The 15,730-nt window shown below is 36.2% G+C and overlaps 2 protein-coding genes across 2 annotated transcripts in view; both read left to right on the forward strand.

Moving 5' to 3' along the window:
* LOC139119532 (protein mono-ADP-ribosyltransferase PARP14-like) overlaps positions 1–15,730 on the forward strand; it is a 240,592-nt gene that overhangs the window by 190,984 nt on the left and 33,878 nt on the right. Inside the window, exons 19-20 of the mRNA XM_070683374.1 lie at positions 13,891–14,127; positions 15,406–15,627. Of these exons, the coding sequence (XP_070539475.1) occupies positions 13,891–14,127; positions 15,406–15,627 (459 nt within the window). The remainder of the gene's footprint in view (positions 1–13,890; positions 14,128–15,405; positions 15,628–15,730) is intronic.
* LOC139120345 (protein mono-ADP-ribosyltransferase PARP14-like) overlaps positions 1–15,730 on the forward strand; it is a 259,128-nt gene that overhangs the window by 10,394 nt on the left and 233,004 nt on the right. The window lies entirely within an intron of this gene.

A 15,730-nucleotide genomic window follows, 5' to 3' on the forward strand; every position in this document is an offset into this window, starting at 1 on the left:
GAACTGAGTAACTTCAACCACGTAGGCTATGGCCGACACAATGTTGCGTTACTGCACACGCTCAATGACCCCTAACCTCCAACCACCCTGTGTACGTTGTATAGACTGTGGACGTGTCCCGTGCTGTACCAGTATCGCACGATACACGAATGCGAGCCAACGAACACAAAATTTTCTGTGAAAACCCCGCAAAAGTGTTGAAAACAAGTAATTCAGCATGAAGGATACAGATCATTGTAAAGTTTTGCCGATATGCTGTATTTGTTACAAGCTATTCATTCCCGTAAGCGGCTCAACAATCACATGCTTTTCAGGTAATAACAGGCGGCCGTGATCGCCTTACAGCCGGCATATGGCCGGTGGCCGGCTTTTAACGAAACCCCTGATATCCCATAAAGGAGTACCATAAAGAACAGGCAGGGACATATGTCACCATTCAGTGACCTGTTCAAAGTTAATAAAAAGACTGTGGATTTTCATTATGCAATATATATCTGTTTTAGACACAAACACAAGTGGAATCTTGGTGACCGTTTTGTCAGTGTTTTTCATGTCGACTGAGCCATTAATAGATGTGTCTGACTGAACCCCATTGCATTCAAACTTAGTACAAGGACAATGTACTGCGATTTGAATCTGCTAGTCAAAATATGATTGCTCCAAATCAAAACAGGGAATTTTAACAACTCCAAATATTTGATCTCTCTGAGATAATTGTCATCAATGATTATTGTTTTTTAACAAGCTAAGTACAAATAAACATGCTTATACTAGACACACATCTGTTATTCTTTAATACTTATGTTGAATTGGTGATATGAATGTCAGTTTATTGGAAGTTAATTGAAATGACTGCAATGGAGCAATGAGCAGGAGGATGTTAGCATCCAGGTGGTTGATTGGTAATGATCCAACTGTATAGGTACCAGATATGGTGTCATTGCAAGCATGCATGTGGGAATGTGATAATGAGTATGAGGTGGATGAAGCTCTCATAGTATTACCGTATTCCTTCGATTATAAGACCCTGCCAGTTTATTAACCCCCATTATTATTTTATCATTTCGAAATTAGCCTTTAGTTCATTTATAAGACCCCCAGGGTGTACACCCAAATTCTAACGGGAACAATAGTGCCATAGTCATGTAATGAGACATGCTGCTTATCAAAGTCACAAATAAGTGCCAAAGTATCAAACTCAAAACAAGCACATTATTGTTGGGGTTTGGAAAGTGTCAATCAGGAATATAGTTCTATCGTTTCCTGGTGATAAAACTACACTTGAATTTCGATACCTAAATGAACATTAAAAGAGACTCAATCTAGTACAGTGCCATCTTTTTCGTTACTGTCATTTTGTTACAATCAAAATAAGCAGATTTTTGAACATCTTGATCAAGAATGAATTGAATAATTTGATGCAATTTGGCTACCATAAAATGAACATTTAGGATAGTCGGGTTTCAACTTGTCGTTCAAGTATGATTCACTCATTTCATCACGATAAAACAAACACAATTTACACTCACACAAACACAAAACAGTTTGGGTATTAGTAGCTTCTCTTTTTGGAGACTGTTGAGGCCCTAAAAAGGGCCATTTCAATTTTTTGCGGCATGATTTGGTCTGTTTTTCTGAATATGTACGGTGAAAGCAGTACCTCGGACTTATTGCTCTATGAGAGGTACAATGGCATCATTTGCCAAAAAAGATGTGACATTTCTGTGCCATGCCAACTCTTGGAGAATGGATGAATGCTTTCTTCTTTGCGTTCAAGTAGTACTTCTTGTTGACTGACAAGTCACGTTCGATGATATTCCAAAGTAACCATTCTGCATCTCGCTCCAAACTTTCAACTTTGCAATCATCTTGAACAACAGCTACAGCATTTCGATCGTGTATGTTGTCTGCATCTTGGCGAAGTTCATACGGCAAACCAAGTTCTAGCTGATTGCGACAGTAGTGAGGCATGCCGACAGGGAGAATGTTTGAATAATTACTTTTTTCTTGCCCATGACAACCGTGCACTGTCTTATGACTTGTCAGAAAATAACGTCTACGATAAATTGACACATTTTTATAGAATCCAGTGACGATGTCGGGGAATCCTTTTGTCACCATTATCAATAGAAAATTTGGGACATGTGAATGATACAAGCTTTTGTGGTCATTGTGAATAGCTGCACGTTTTCTCTTACGTTAAAATTTACCATTAAAGTAAAACAGTATTCTATCTTGTAAGTTTTTTGGTGATCATTGTGAAGAGCCGCACGTTTTCTCTTACGTTCAACTTTACCGTATAAGCAACCAGTGAAAATAAAAATATCATTGGCCTCGTAAAATCTTCCACGGGTATCGCGAATGCGCTCGACGGAACTGAAGACAACATGATCTCGAGGCGGTTCCGGTACTCGATGACGACTTATCAAATGAAGCCGTAGGACTCGTGTTTGATGACGAGGGAGAAGATGGCGATATCGACCTCGACGGGTTTGACTGTGATGAAGAGGACAAATGTATCGACAAACGCGACATCCGAAGTTTCTTCTGCTCATGAACTGAAAATTCTTTGAATTTCTTCCACTAATATGTATTATTAATTTGTAGTTTTTCTCATGTAATAAAAGTATTATTGTTTGAAAGCATTTCTTGCTTGTCTGTGTCCTTTTCCTGAACTAGTCCCAGCAATGAGTAGAAAGATAGTGTAACAGATTTTCAAGATTATGCATGCGAAATCTTGCGAGGAAAAATACCCAAGTTCATAGACAACTTACAGTTTCAACAAAAACGTGCATGTTTGTACCATATTCCAAACAGTTAGATAGATAGATATAGTCCAGTCAAAATAGGGTTAGACCCACCACAAATTGCAACAGAATTTTTTTCTTCAGAATGCATTTTAGAGAGGTACCCAGAACAACATATTAAAAGTTTACTCGAATCCACCTTGGGGAAATATGACTAATTTGCATAAATCAAATATGGCGGCCAACCATCCGACAAAATAACATAATTGGCCATATATCACATGTTAAACAAGCTATTTCAGTGATTTCAAAGTCTGACACTAGTTATTAGGCTCAGGGAATCATTTTGGAGGTATGATGTTTCATATAGGCACTTCATTAATTTGCATAATTCCAATATGGCGGCCAACATTCCTACAAAAGACATTTTCAGTCATATACCACGTATTAACAAGCTATTTCAGTGATTGAGAAGTTATAAGTATATTTCTTTGGCATGGAAAAATGATTTTCGAGATGCAATAATTTGCATAGGTAAATTTTTAATTTGCATAAATCCAATATGGTGGCCAACATACCTACAAAAGACATTTTCTGCCATATACCACGCATTAAACAAGCCATTTCAGTGATTTTAAACTTTTAATATTTTTCTTAGGTATGAAGAAACACTTTTAGTGGTTCAATTTTTACAAAGAACCTTGATAATGCCCCATGGCTTAATAGCTCTAATATAAATAAGGGTTTGGTAAAGTGTTTAGCACTACGAAACTATCAAGAAGAAACTGTTAAGTCCTTCGACATTCATTTTTAGCTCACATTTGGTATTGATATAAATACCAAAAAGAGCTTATATGGTGAGTCTATGGCGTCTGTATGTTGTATGTAGGTATGTAGGTATGTATGTGCGGATGAATGTCCGTCACACGCAAAGGCTCCCATACCGCCAAAGCTACCATCTCAGTATTTGGTGTACAGGTAGATGCAGGGGTTGAGATGTGACGTTGTTTCAGTGTCAAAAATATGCAAATGAGGTAAGAAAAGGGGAAATCCTGCAAATGTGCAGGAGTGGTGGCAATAACTGAAACAGCGCACACATCTGAGTAAGAGGTTTTTGACCTTTAACCTATTTGTATGCAGGGTACCTATTATGTGCAGGAGTGGTGGCAATAATTGAAACAGCTTATTATTCATTTCCTGTGATTGTTTATGAACTGTAGACTTGCTTAAACCATGGATGTCTATTTTTGTACATCCATGGTTGAAACATTCTCTGCTATGCATGTTGCTAAAGTTGACCTCCAGTACCTAAGGTTTCAGACCTTATTTACTTTTGTCATTCTTGTTTTCTGGTTTAAATATTTCTTGTTGTTTTTCTGGTTGTGCAGAAATCATTGTCATAACATCAACGGAGAATTTTCCTGCACTGAACAGATAGAACAAACACTTATTGTTGATCTTTAGTATGTACCAATTCTGATCAAATTTGAGCGACACCGTATAATTGCGGCATTTTTAAATTTTAATTTTTCTATATATGATTGATGATTGATTGATTAACTTTATTACCTGAAAAATTATTTTTCCAAATCATGTTTAGAACAAAGAAGGTATACAAATCATTCATAAGCTTACAGGTAATAGGAGTCAGAAAATAGCAATAATGCTAATCGAAGTCTGACCCCTCGATTCAGCTTAATGGTACATTCATGGATGTTAAAGAAATTAAAATATACAAAAAATTCATCACATCTAAAACCCAGCTTCTATTGTTTAAAGTAAGTGGTGAGAAAAGTGTCTATATCATATATTCAGTCAGCAAATCCCTTTTAAGTGACTGTGAAAAACTATGTCTTGTCAGTTCCTTTCTTGTATTAAGTGTGATATTGTTCCATGTAATTGCACCTGTGTATGTTATTGATTGTTTTCCTATTGATGTCTTAACAGGTGGGATACATAAATTCCCTTGCTCTTTTTGTCGTGTATTGTATTTGTAATCTAACAACATGCAGTAATCTGTAATCGAATGTGGTAAATTATTGTGTAATAAATCATAAACAAAGATACCAATCAAAAACCTGTCTAACTTAAATACATCAAGGAGTTCCAAACTATTAAAGAGTGGAGACGAACTGTCCCTGAAATGAGCATATGAGATTGCCCGCACAACCATTTTCTGGGACAAAAAAATACAATTCATATAGGAAGTAAATGTATTTCCCCATACTTCTAATCCATATGATATGTGGGGTTGAATAAACGTCTTGTACAATAAAATAAGTACTGGTTTTGGAATAAAGCCTCTAAGTTTAAAAATAGCACCTATTTTTTTTCTAATAATGCTATTTACATGACAAATATGTTCTTTCCAGAGCAAATGTCTATCAATAACAATACCAACAAAAGACGCATGGTTGACTTGCTCAATGACCTTGCCATTTACATTAAGTGTGCCACAAGTATTTAGTAAACATTTACGACCTCTAATGAGCATGAATTTAGTTTTGTTTCATTTATCGTGAGCTTATTCGCTATACACCACGCTGTACATCACTAAGTTCATTGTTAACAATGGAAAGGTCAATATTTCTCTGTGTATGTGGGAATGTGTGGAAAAGGTTTGAATCGTCAGCAAATAGTCTGAAATCAAAATATGAAGATGAAAGTGGAAAGTCATTGATGTATAGTAAAAACAGCGTTGGTCCTAAAACGGAACCTTGTGGAACTCCGCAGGTTATTGATGAATATGTGGAGTTTACACCTTCAGAGCACACAAATTGCTGACGATTTCGCAAGTAATCCTGAAACCACAACAAAGGTAAACCCCGTATTCCATGATGAGACAATTGGACAATAAAATGTTATGATTGATGGTATCGAAGGCCTTTGAGAAATCAACAAAAATACCTAAGGTGACTCTGCCTTCGTCCATCTGTTTAACGAGATAATTTACTAAATTTATGACAGACAACTTTGTACTGTGCTTTTCTCGGAAGCCATACTGATGTTCATATAGTATGTGGTTGTGATTTAAGAATGATCGCAAGCGTCTATCTACAAGTTTTTCAAAGAGCTTACTTAGCACAGGAAGAATGGAAATTGGTCGATAATTATCAGGAGAGTGTTCTGACCCCTTTTTAAAAACTGGTTTACCTTGGCAATTTTCAGGGCATTTGGAAACTGCCCACAGGAAAAGGAAAGATTAATGATATACTGTAATGGCTCAGAAATTACATCAGCAGCATCGATTAAAAGTCGAGCTGGAAGATTGTCGTAACCACAGGATTTGTTAACATCAATATATGACGACTGTTAATGATTGTTAGTCTTCTGAATAATATATTCTCTTTCTGAATATAATATTGATTTCTGATATAACATTATTGTATCTGTTACGGTATTTTCGTAATTTGTAAGGGTGTTTAACACTGTACAGTGTCAAAACATGTAATCTGTAATGTTCACTGTTAAAAAAAAGACGTGTTCAAAATCTTTAGTTTTTAATTTAGACTGACCCCTCTTTTTATGGATGGGTGCATCTTTATAAGATCCCCTAGAAGACTGGCAAGAAGTCATCACACATAACAGCAAAAATACAATAAACACAACAAAGCTAAAAAACAGAAAAAATGATATGACCAAAATAAAAAATGCCATAATACACACAAATTGAAACTTAGCACTATTGCGAACACTGTCAGATTCATAAAACTTTATGGACACACAGACTCCAAAAAATCTGAAAACTGCATGCTTTAGCAAAGGCTTACAATTAATCCAAAAACAGAATCCAACTATTACACAATACAAGCAAGTACATCTTGAGTCATTTTTCCAAGTGTCATTTTTCCAGATGTACATGCTTGTATCGTGTAACAGTTGGATTCTGTTGGGCTGATGAGTTGTTTGAATTAATTTTAAGCCTTTCCTAAGCATGCAATTTTCAATTTTTTGTGAGTTTATGTGTTGATCAAGTTTTTAAGAGTCTGACATTTTTTGCATCAGAATTTATTGCAAAACAAAATAGTTGTTTTGTTATATAGCATTTAAAAAACAATGTGAAAATTTCAGAAAATTTGACCCAGCCAGACTAGAGTTATATTCTTTGCAAATCTTGAAATTCGGATAAAAGGGAAGCAGAAAATCGGGTGATTTGCATAAATTTGCATAAATTACCCCTTCTATATCATGCAACTTACGACTGCTTGCCAAGCTAAAAGGTGAGCCTAACCAATTTTTAATCTTGGGTTAACAAATTAATCAAATTGGATGAATATTTGCAAAAAAATTATTTTGAGCAAAATACGCTGCATCGGGTGCAGTGCCCTCTTAACAGTTTTTTTTTTTTTTTTTGATATTCCGGTTGGTAAAATCTCTACAGAACCTTATTTATATAAGAAGCTATTGGTCATTAATTTGGCAGCCATATTTAATTTCTGAAACTTATCAAAGTGTCTTTTAAAAACATTGAACCGCAAAAGGTGTTTCTTCATGCTCAAGAAATATATTTAAACTTCAAAATGGCTGAAATAGATTGTTCAATACATGATATATGACAGAAAATGTCTTTTGTAGGTATATTGGCCGCCCTATTGGATTTATGCAAATTAACGAAGTGCTAAGGCAAATCATTGCACCTCAAATCATTTGTCCATGCCAAAGAAATATACTTTTAACTTTGAAATCACAAAAATAGCTTGTTTAACCCTTTGACTGCTGTAATTATTTACACAAAAATTTAAATGCAATATTTTACCAATTTCTGCGAACTTTTCTGTACGTTTTTTCATAATTTTTGACCTAATGGATATCATTTTTCATCAGCTACATTTTTTATCAAAATTTTTGCAAAGCAGAAAAATTGACTGTGATACATTTTATATAGTTGACAATAATAGACTTTGGCGCCCAAAGGGTTAATACGTGGTATATGACAGAAAATGCCTTTTGTATGTATGTTGGCAACCCTATTGGATTTATGCAAATTAACGAAATACCTAAGTATGCAAATCATTGCATCTCGAAAATTGTTTGTCCATGCCAAAGAAATATACTTTTAAATTTCAAATCACAGAAATGGCTTGTTTAACCCTTTCACTGCTGTAATTTTTTACACAAAAATTTTTATGCAATATTTTACCGATTTCTGCAAACTTTTCTGTACGTTTTTCCATAATTTTTGACCGAATGGATATCACTTTTCATCAGCTACATTTTTTTATCACAATTTTGGCAAAAGGCAGAAAAAATGACTATGGTACATTTTATAAAGTTGACAAAAATAGACCTTGGCGTCCAAAGGGTTAATACGTGGTATATGGCAGAAAATGTCTTTTGTAGGTATGTTGGCCACCATATTGGATTTATGCAAATTAACAAATTACCTATGCAAATCGTTGCATCTCGAAAAACGTTGTCCATGCCTAAGAAATAAACTTTAACTTTAAAGTTACTGAAAGAGCTTGTTTAATATGTGGCATATGACCGAAAAAGTCTTTTGTAGGAATGTTGGCCGCCATATTAGAATTATGCAAATTAATAAAGTGCCTATATGAAACATTATACCTCCAAAATGATTACCTGAGCCAAATTACTTGTCTCAGACTTTGAAATCACTGAAATAGCTTGTTTAATATGTGATATATGGCCAATTATGCTATTTTGTCGGATGGCTGGCAGCCATATTTGATTTATGCAAATTAGTCATATTTCCCCAAGGTGGATTCGAGTAAACTTTTAATATGTTGTTCTGGGTACCTCACTAAAATGCATTCTGAAGAAAAAAATTCTGTTGCAATTTGTGGTGGGTTAGGTGCCAAAATCTCGTAGATTGACTGGACTATAGATTTATTTCAGTACTACTGGCCTCCGGCCAAAAAGTACAAAAACAAGAGCAGTACATAAGATACGGATCGCTAGCAAATGACAAAGTAGTGTTACAGTCCATATATGATAAGAAAACATGATGTACAAGTTGTATCTTTGGTTATTTAAAATATCATCACGGAGCTGAGTGGCAGAAAAATTGTAGTTTCCTAGTTTTCTTAAAGTTGTGGCATTTATGGAAGATAGCAGTATCTTCAATTTGTATAACAGTGGTGGGTTATAATAACAGGGAGCAATATATTTACATCGCAGGTCTCTATACCTTGGGCAAACAAGAGGAAAATGATATTCATCTTCAACAACATTCAGACTGCATAGACTGCATATTTCGCACAGTCTCTCAGCTCTCGGAACATTATTCCAACGGCCAGTTTCAACCCTTAAAGTATGTGCAGAAGTTCTAAATTTACAAAGAGCTAATAAAAAACAGGTTTTTCTATACAAAGTAAATATGGCCCTATAATAAGTTCTTTTTTAAATGAAGCATATGTATCCAGTATTCCAAACAGTTGATCATAGATGACTGAATTCCACATCAAGAGATAGTTCAGTCATCGATACAAGTAATGAAAAAAAAAATTTAAGGTTTATTGCCAGAAATTCAATTCATCAAATTGAAAGCAGATTTGCGCAGCAATCTTTCGTCTCGGCCAGCCGATGCTTCTACACTTTACCTGTTCGAGCATGCCTGTTTGTAAGATCACATTTCATTTCGAGATACGTGCGGTTAGACTTTTTGAAACTAGGAGCAAAATAATAAAACTCACGACGTGTAATTGATCATTTATTTTAAGGAGTACGGTAAATGAAAATCCTACACAGAAAACATCGGACGGATACCATCCTACTGTATGCATTTGCATTGCTATCATATTATTTAGTAAAAGAAGGTATGGGAAATACGCTATATTTCAAAACTTGTGGATCTCCATTAATTTATATTTGTACAGATTCGACTGCCAGTATCTACGTAGCTCTGCGTGGCAGGGCTGTGTGTTACCGGCGTTATACGCCTCCCACCAAAGGCCGTATAACGCCGGTAACACACAGCCCTGCCACGCAGAGCTAGTATCTACGCAGCATGGCATGGCATGAGTCTTTATCACAAAGTTTGAGTTGTCTATAGCGACTAGCATGAATAAAAAAATCATTGGTTTAATAATTTGCATAACATTGCATAAATTAGCATAAATTAACTACAATGTTCTATTTCGCTGTGACATCCGTGTATTAGACCCCCCACATCTTTTTCATCACCTTTGATTCTGGAAAGGGGGTCTTAGAATCGGAAGAATACGGTAGGTGTATAAGTGTTGATGCATATAGTATGGAATGATTGTGAAATGGATTGTACAAATTGATAGATGTGCAGTGTTTCCGTTAACGCAAAATCCTGCGTATTTTACGCAAAATTGTTCGGAAATACGCAAAAAAAATCATGACTGCGTAAAAAAATACGCATTGAGAAATGGTCATTACGTAGCATGTTATTTGGAGAGTGTTTACGGGTGACCATTTAGACTCTGTCGGGTTGCATTCTTGAGAGGTCCCGCTGGACTTTGAACGGTATCTGCTTTTTGTTGGCCCTTTGAAAACACTAATTTCGTAGTCTGAAGGTATTCTCTTTGTACATGAACTCATTGGGCTGCTCAACGATCATATACGGGGCATGCATCACGGCATAGCAAATGTTCAGCTAAAATTGAAGCCCCCAAGGTTGTTGTTTTTTGTTAATAGAGCATGCGCATTAAAGGAAACCCCAAAGTTTTACAGAAAGACTGCCCAGCTCACTTCAGATTCTGATTCCTGCCGTACGCATTTTGAATACATTTTACGCAAATAAAAACTCAGTTGCGTAAAGTCGTACGCAAGTTTTGAAATTGTAACGGAAACGCTGAGATGTGGCCAAGGTCTCGGTGCCCTTACTAAGTGTTAACCAAAGGTATCATATATTAACAACTTCAAAAAAAGTTTATTCCTTGGCCACTATGTCATCAATGATGACTCGTTTTAACAAGCTTGGTAAATATAAACAAACATACTTGTAAAACATACATCAATTTGATGGAAATTATTAAAACCCAGTGTTGGCGCTAGGAATTTTTTCATTGTAGCCACAGTCTGTTAGTGTGGCTAAAATGATCAAAATCTTTTTAGCCACAAGCAATTTTTATTAGCCACACCCAACAAATCAATTTCACATACAAATTGCACAAACCCTATTTTCAATAACGTTTGTACTTTATTATCCGAATGTTGAGCCAGGGCTGTTGTACATACACTTTAATTCCTCGACAGATAAACTGCTGAGCACATTTTCTGCCAACTTTATAGCTGCAGATAATAATGACCAGGAGCATGGTAAAACTCTAGGTTTGTCTGTCCTTCAATTAAAAAAATATTTATTAAACAAAAATTGGTCTTAACTCCGTTCAGATCTATATTTCATGAATACTGGTGAATAAATTGACCCCTCTCTTTATAGACAGGGACAAAAAAACTTCTGTTTATTTTTAACTTTTATTATGACACAAACAACAAATAGAGTTCTTGGAACAAAACTTGCACAACATGTTATGAAAAAATCATCAAAGTCTAATCATTGGCCATAATTGTTCCTCTTTTTTATTTTTTACATGATTTAAAAACTGCTTTATACCGTTATCTGGTGATCTGGATAAAATTACAGTGATTGCCTGACTATGCAAAGCATTGTCCATAAAGTATCAAAGAAAACTATTGGTATTAAAAAATTGCTTAGGTTTTGAAAATTAATTAAATTCGCAAACTAGTGAAAAATCAAAAGAGCAGTTCGTCAATACAACAAACCTATGATCAGTCGACTCATCTGTTGTCTCACATTTTATACTTCCATGCACAGACAAAAACCTTGCTGAAATTTGTTCGACTATGGCTTAGACAGTGGTTCGTCTGTCTTTGTTCTCTTCTCGGTGGTTTCCTTATTTCCTTTTTTCGTGAGTTATTTTAAACCTAGTTTCTTTCCCAGCTGAGAACAATCAATAAACTATTTGTAGAACTTTGGCAATCGTAGCTGCCCGCAAGCCGCATCACATCGTACCTTGCATTCGTAACACATTTGCATTGTTTGGGTGTCTCGAAACTACCCAAACCGTACACGGACCGGAGTAGACAAACTGGGGATCTTGAAACTTTTTCACGCATGCTCATTTAAGCTCTGGGCAAAGTCCAACGCCATCATTTTGGTCTGTCAGTTGCATGGTCAGGAACTCTGCCGTCGATCATCGGTTGACGTATGACAAAGCAACGAATTATTTTGTTCAAAGGCTAGATATTTAAATGACTGAATATTTCGATAGTCTGACCGATCTAAGGGTTATTTTGATACATTAAAAGTGACAGAACCAGCGTGATTAACGATGGTGCATGCTGTTTGGAATACGTTGTTGTGGCTGCTATGCTGGCGGTGTGAACTCAAATTACCCTTCATGCTTGCATCCTGACGCGATGTACGTGGTCAAATGTTTCGTACGATGCTTGCAGCGTTTGTACTGGAAAATTGGATTGCGGAAAATAACGTAGACTTATTTGTAAAAACGACTAGTTGTTAGAATAGTCGGCTACATAAATAATCCAGTACATATATTGGATCGATCACAATGAACACCCGCATGTCGAAACTCTTGGTCCTTCGGGAAAACCGTCAGTCTGGGATCGCAGGACTGACGCACGCCGCCCTGGAAGATATCCCAGAATCCACCACTTCATCTTCGCTTCAAAAATGACGGCCATCTAGCGATACCGCGGTAAAGACGCTAAATTTTCAAACTAATTTTAAGAGCCACTATATATTTTCTAGTAAACTCATTTTCACACCTACGACATTTTATTGCCTGATGTACAACAAGGCAGTGGTATTTTTCTACAAATTTTCATTAGTTCTACGCATGAATTTTTTGATCGAAAAATTGATGCTTTTTAAAGTTTGGTCAAACATCCAATGTATTCACTTTTCCCCGGACGTTTTTGATTAAAGTCATATGGTCAACCCAGTCAATGTAGTATTATTCGACTGACGTGACTTTCGAAGGTGTCTGGGGTCGACACGGCACCCGGTCACGAGCTTTCGCCACGCGTGGCGAAGGCGTAGCAATTTTTTTCGCCACATCGGACATTTATTCGCAATTTGCGACTGTGGCGAACGTTAGCGCGAACCCTGAAACCTGATTAATTATGAAACTTAAATTTGTTGGATATCTAAATATTAACAGGTTATTACCCAATATTGCCTGTACCTGTGTCGTATCAGTACCAATTACAATGCTGCTTCAGACACAAGACAAAGTCAAGTGTCAGACGCAACACAAATGACACACATACTGATGCGAAACAAGGATCAGGCGATATCAGGTAATAACTGATTTATCAGTATACCCAGAATTTTTCTAATAGTACCAGAAAACTTAAATTTTGAGGCTTTGCTTTATTACACCTGAGCATAAATATCGGATTATTTGTGTGACCAGCCAATATTCATAAATATGAAGACATCCGATTATATCAACATAACACGTGACAATTTGCTGGGAGTCCTCCATTTTTTAAGGTGCAATATGCTATTACAATTGTAACTGATCAAAATCTGTCCTCTGCTTTCAATCTCTCCTGATTACGATCACGTTTGATTGTCGTACAGCACGGAGAGGGCACCTGCCACCATTTTGTTTCTTTACACTGAGAGTTGCCATGTCAACAAGCTCGGAGCATATGGCATCACTGTCACGCCACACGCTCATTACCTGTTCAGAGTAGACTGTGCCTTGCAAATGGAAAAAAATGTTTGCTATAGCTTGTCTAAAAAAATACAAGATAACTGAAAAACCATTGGAAAATATTACAAGACTCAACATGTTATTTCCATATTTAGCAACTTGAAATATCCGAGTTCGTCAAAGCCCTTCATATTTTTAGATCAGCGACATCGCTTCATAGGCAGAGAGTGCATGGCAGCCATTTTGTTTGTTTATGTTGTCTCTACCATCAAATTGCAAGTTCGGGAACACTCCAAACCCATGATGTTTATCGTGCATATCTTGACGTTTACCATGAAATATCACGGCTGATAAGTTTCGGTAAACATCACTAGGATGAAGTAATAAGGGCATAGGTAAATAATAATAATATTTATCACAGCTGAATGAAGATAAAGTACAGAGCACTGAGAAATAATGTCTAGAGCTGTGACACTAAGATTGTTACTTCTTTGATCATATGTCAGGTTGACGTGATAGTAAACACTGCACAAACATCTTTGGATTTAAACACTGGCGCAGTTTCTAAAGCCATCCTCCAGGTGGGTGGTCCACAACTTCAGCAGGAAGTGGACATACAGAAGACAGAAGTGTCCACAAATGAGGGAGATATAGTGGTAACCTCAGCAACTGGCAACCTGAAGTGTAAGAAGGTGTTTCATGTTCTGTGTTGCCAATGGGACAGTAGTGGAAAAGCTGAAAAGGTAAGGTTTCATCAGATCACAAGATGCACTGGTTGCTTTTGATAATCAGGGTTAAGATATCATGACAGTGCTTTATTAATTATATTACATACACAGAATTTCTGTCGATTCCTATAGTGTTTCTATAGTGTTTCTATAGAATGTTACAGAACTTCTATCATGAGGCATTCACTGCATTAAAACTAAAACCTGAGTTTGCTATTGAAAACTCTGGTTTGTCGGGATTGCAACTTAATCCCTGTATGTTTTCTTTTTGGATTATTGCACAGGTAGATTTTCTGTACACAGCGTTGAGCCTCAATGACTGTGCATTGTTGGCATTGGAGATAATTTCCCTATTCCATCAGGAAGTATATTCAGCAAGCGATCACAAGTAATGCTCACAGTACACACAGAGATAGAAATAGGAGTTTGGTGTCTCATTTTTTATGCTGCAGCTGCCTCATGGAAAGTAGTTCTGCTGGCTGAGTCAAGGCTGTTTTATAGTGTGGCTCACCTAATGCATAGTTACGTGATTTTTATGGCACCCAAGAAGCAAACTCATGATACACCATCAAAATGGAAAAAAAAATCTTGTTCTGTTTACAACATTTGATAAAGCACGTATGGCACTTGTTTAGCCAGAACTTCCACAACAACTTCTACAAGCCAAAATAGCAAATTGGATCAACTATTGGAACCACGCAAGCACAAATCAAATGGATATAAACATTGGATGGCACAAATGTTGAAGCCATATCACAGTGCAAGTGCATTGCATTGTTCCTGAAAAATATACAATAAAATATAGTACTCGTGCAGCTGATAAATAATAATTTAAAAAAAACTTTTTTGACATCATCTCAGTTGAGCTGAATATGTGTTTGACACTATATACCTTTGTACTCAATTATTGTCTCTTGAAAACCTAATATGTTTCCAGAATCGTTCTGAGATGGTTCCACAGAACAAATGCACTTGAAACAATCAAATTTCCCTAAATTCTAAATCCAGCTTCACATACAATGCTAATTGATGCAAGACTATGTCCCAATCAGTTCATAAAAATCTAGCATCACCAGGAATGAGCAATTTCACAAGCCAGAGCTTAGCTGGGTCAAGTTTATTTTTTGTTGCGGGGAAGATAATTTTTGGTACCTTTACTTAGCCAGCCATGCTCGTAAATTAGGCAAGTAGCAAAATCTATCTCTGTGAAAAAAAATTACAAAGACTATGACCCTTTGTATTGTAAAGGATATGATAATAAGTTAAATGTGGAGCATTGTGTTGTGTTCACAGCTTTTGAAGTCAGTGATGCAGCAGTGTTTTGACATAGCAGACAAATCAGGGATGAAGTCAATCGCATTTCCAGCTATTGGTACTGGTGGTCTCAAATTTCCTAGAGACGTGACAGCAAAAATCATGTGTGATGAAGCTAAAAACTTCAGTGCTTCAAAACCTAAAAGCCAGCTTACTGATATAAAATTTGTGATTTATGATCAAGATCATGAGACAATAATGGTAAGAATAAATTTACTTGTAATCTGATTTAATAGCTTCAAATAAATGTTTGGTGGCATCTAGCTTTACCAAGAGTGCCTTTCCTTTTGTCTTGTCATAATAA

Source organism: Ptychodera flava, chromosome 20, assembly GCF_041260155.1.
Source record: "Ptychodera flava strain L36383 chromosome 20, AS_Pfla_20210202, whole genome shotgun sequence".
NCBI lineage: Eukaryota > Metazoa > Hemichordata > Enteropneusta > Ptychoderidae > Ptychodera > Ptychodera flava.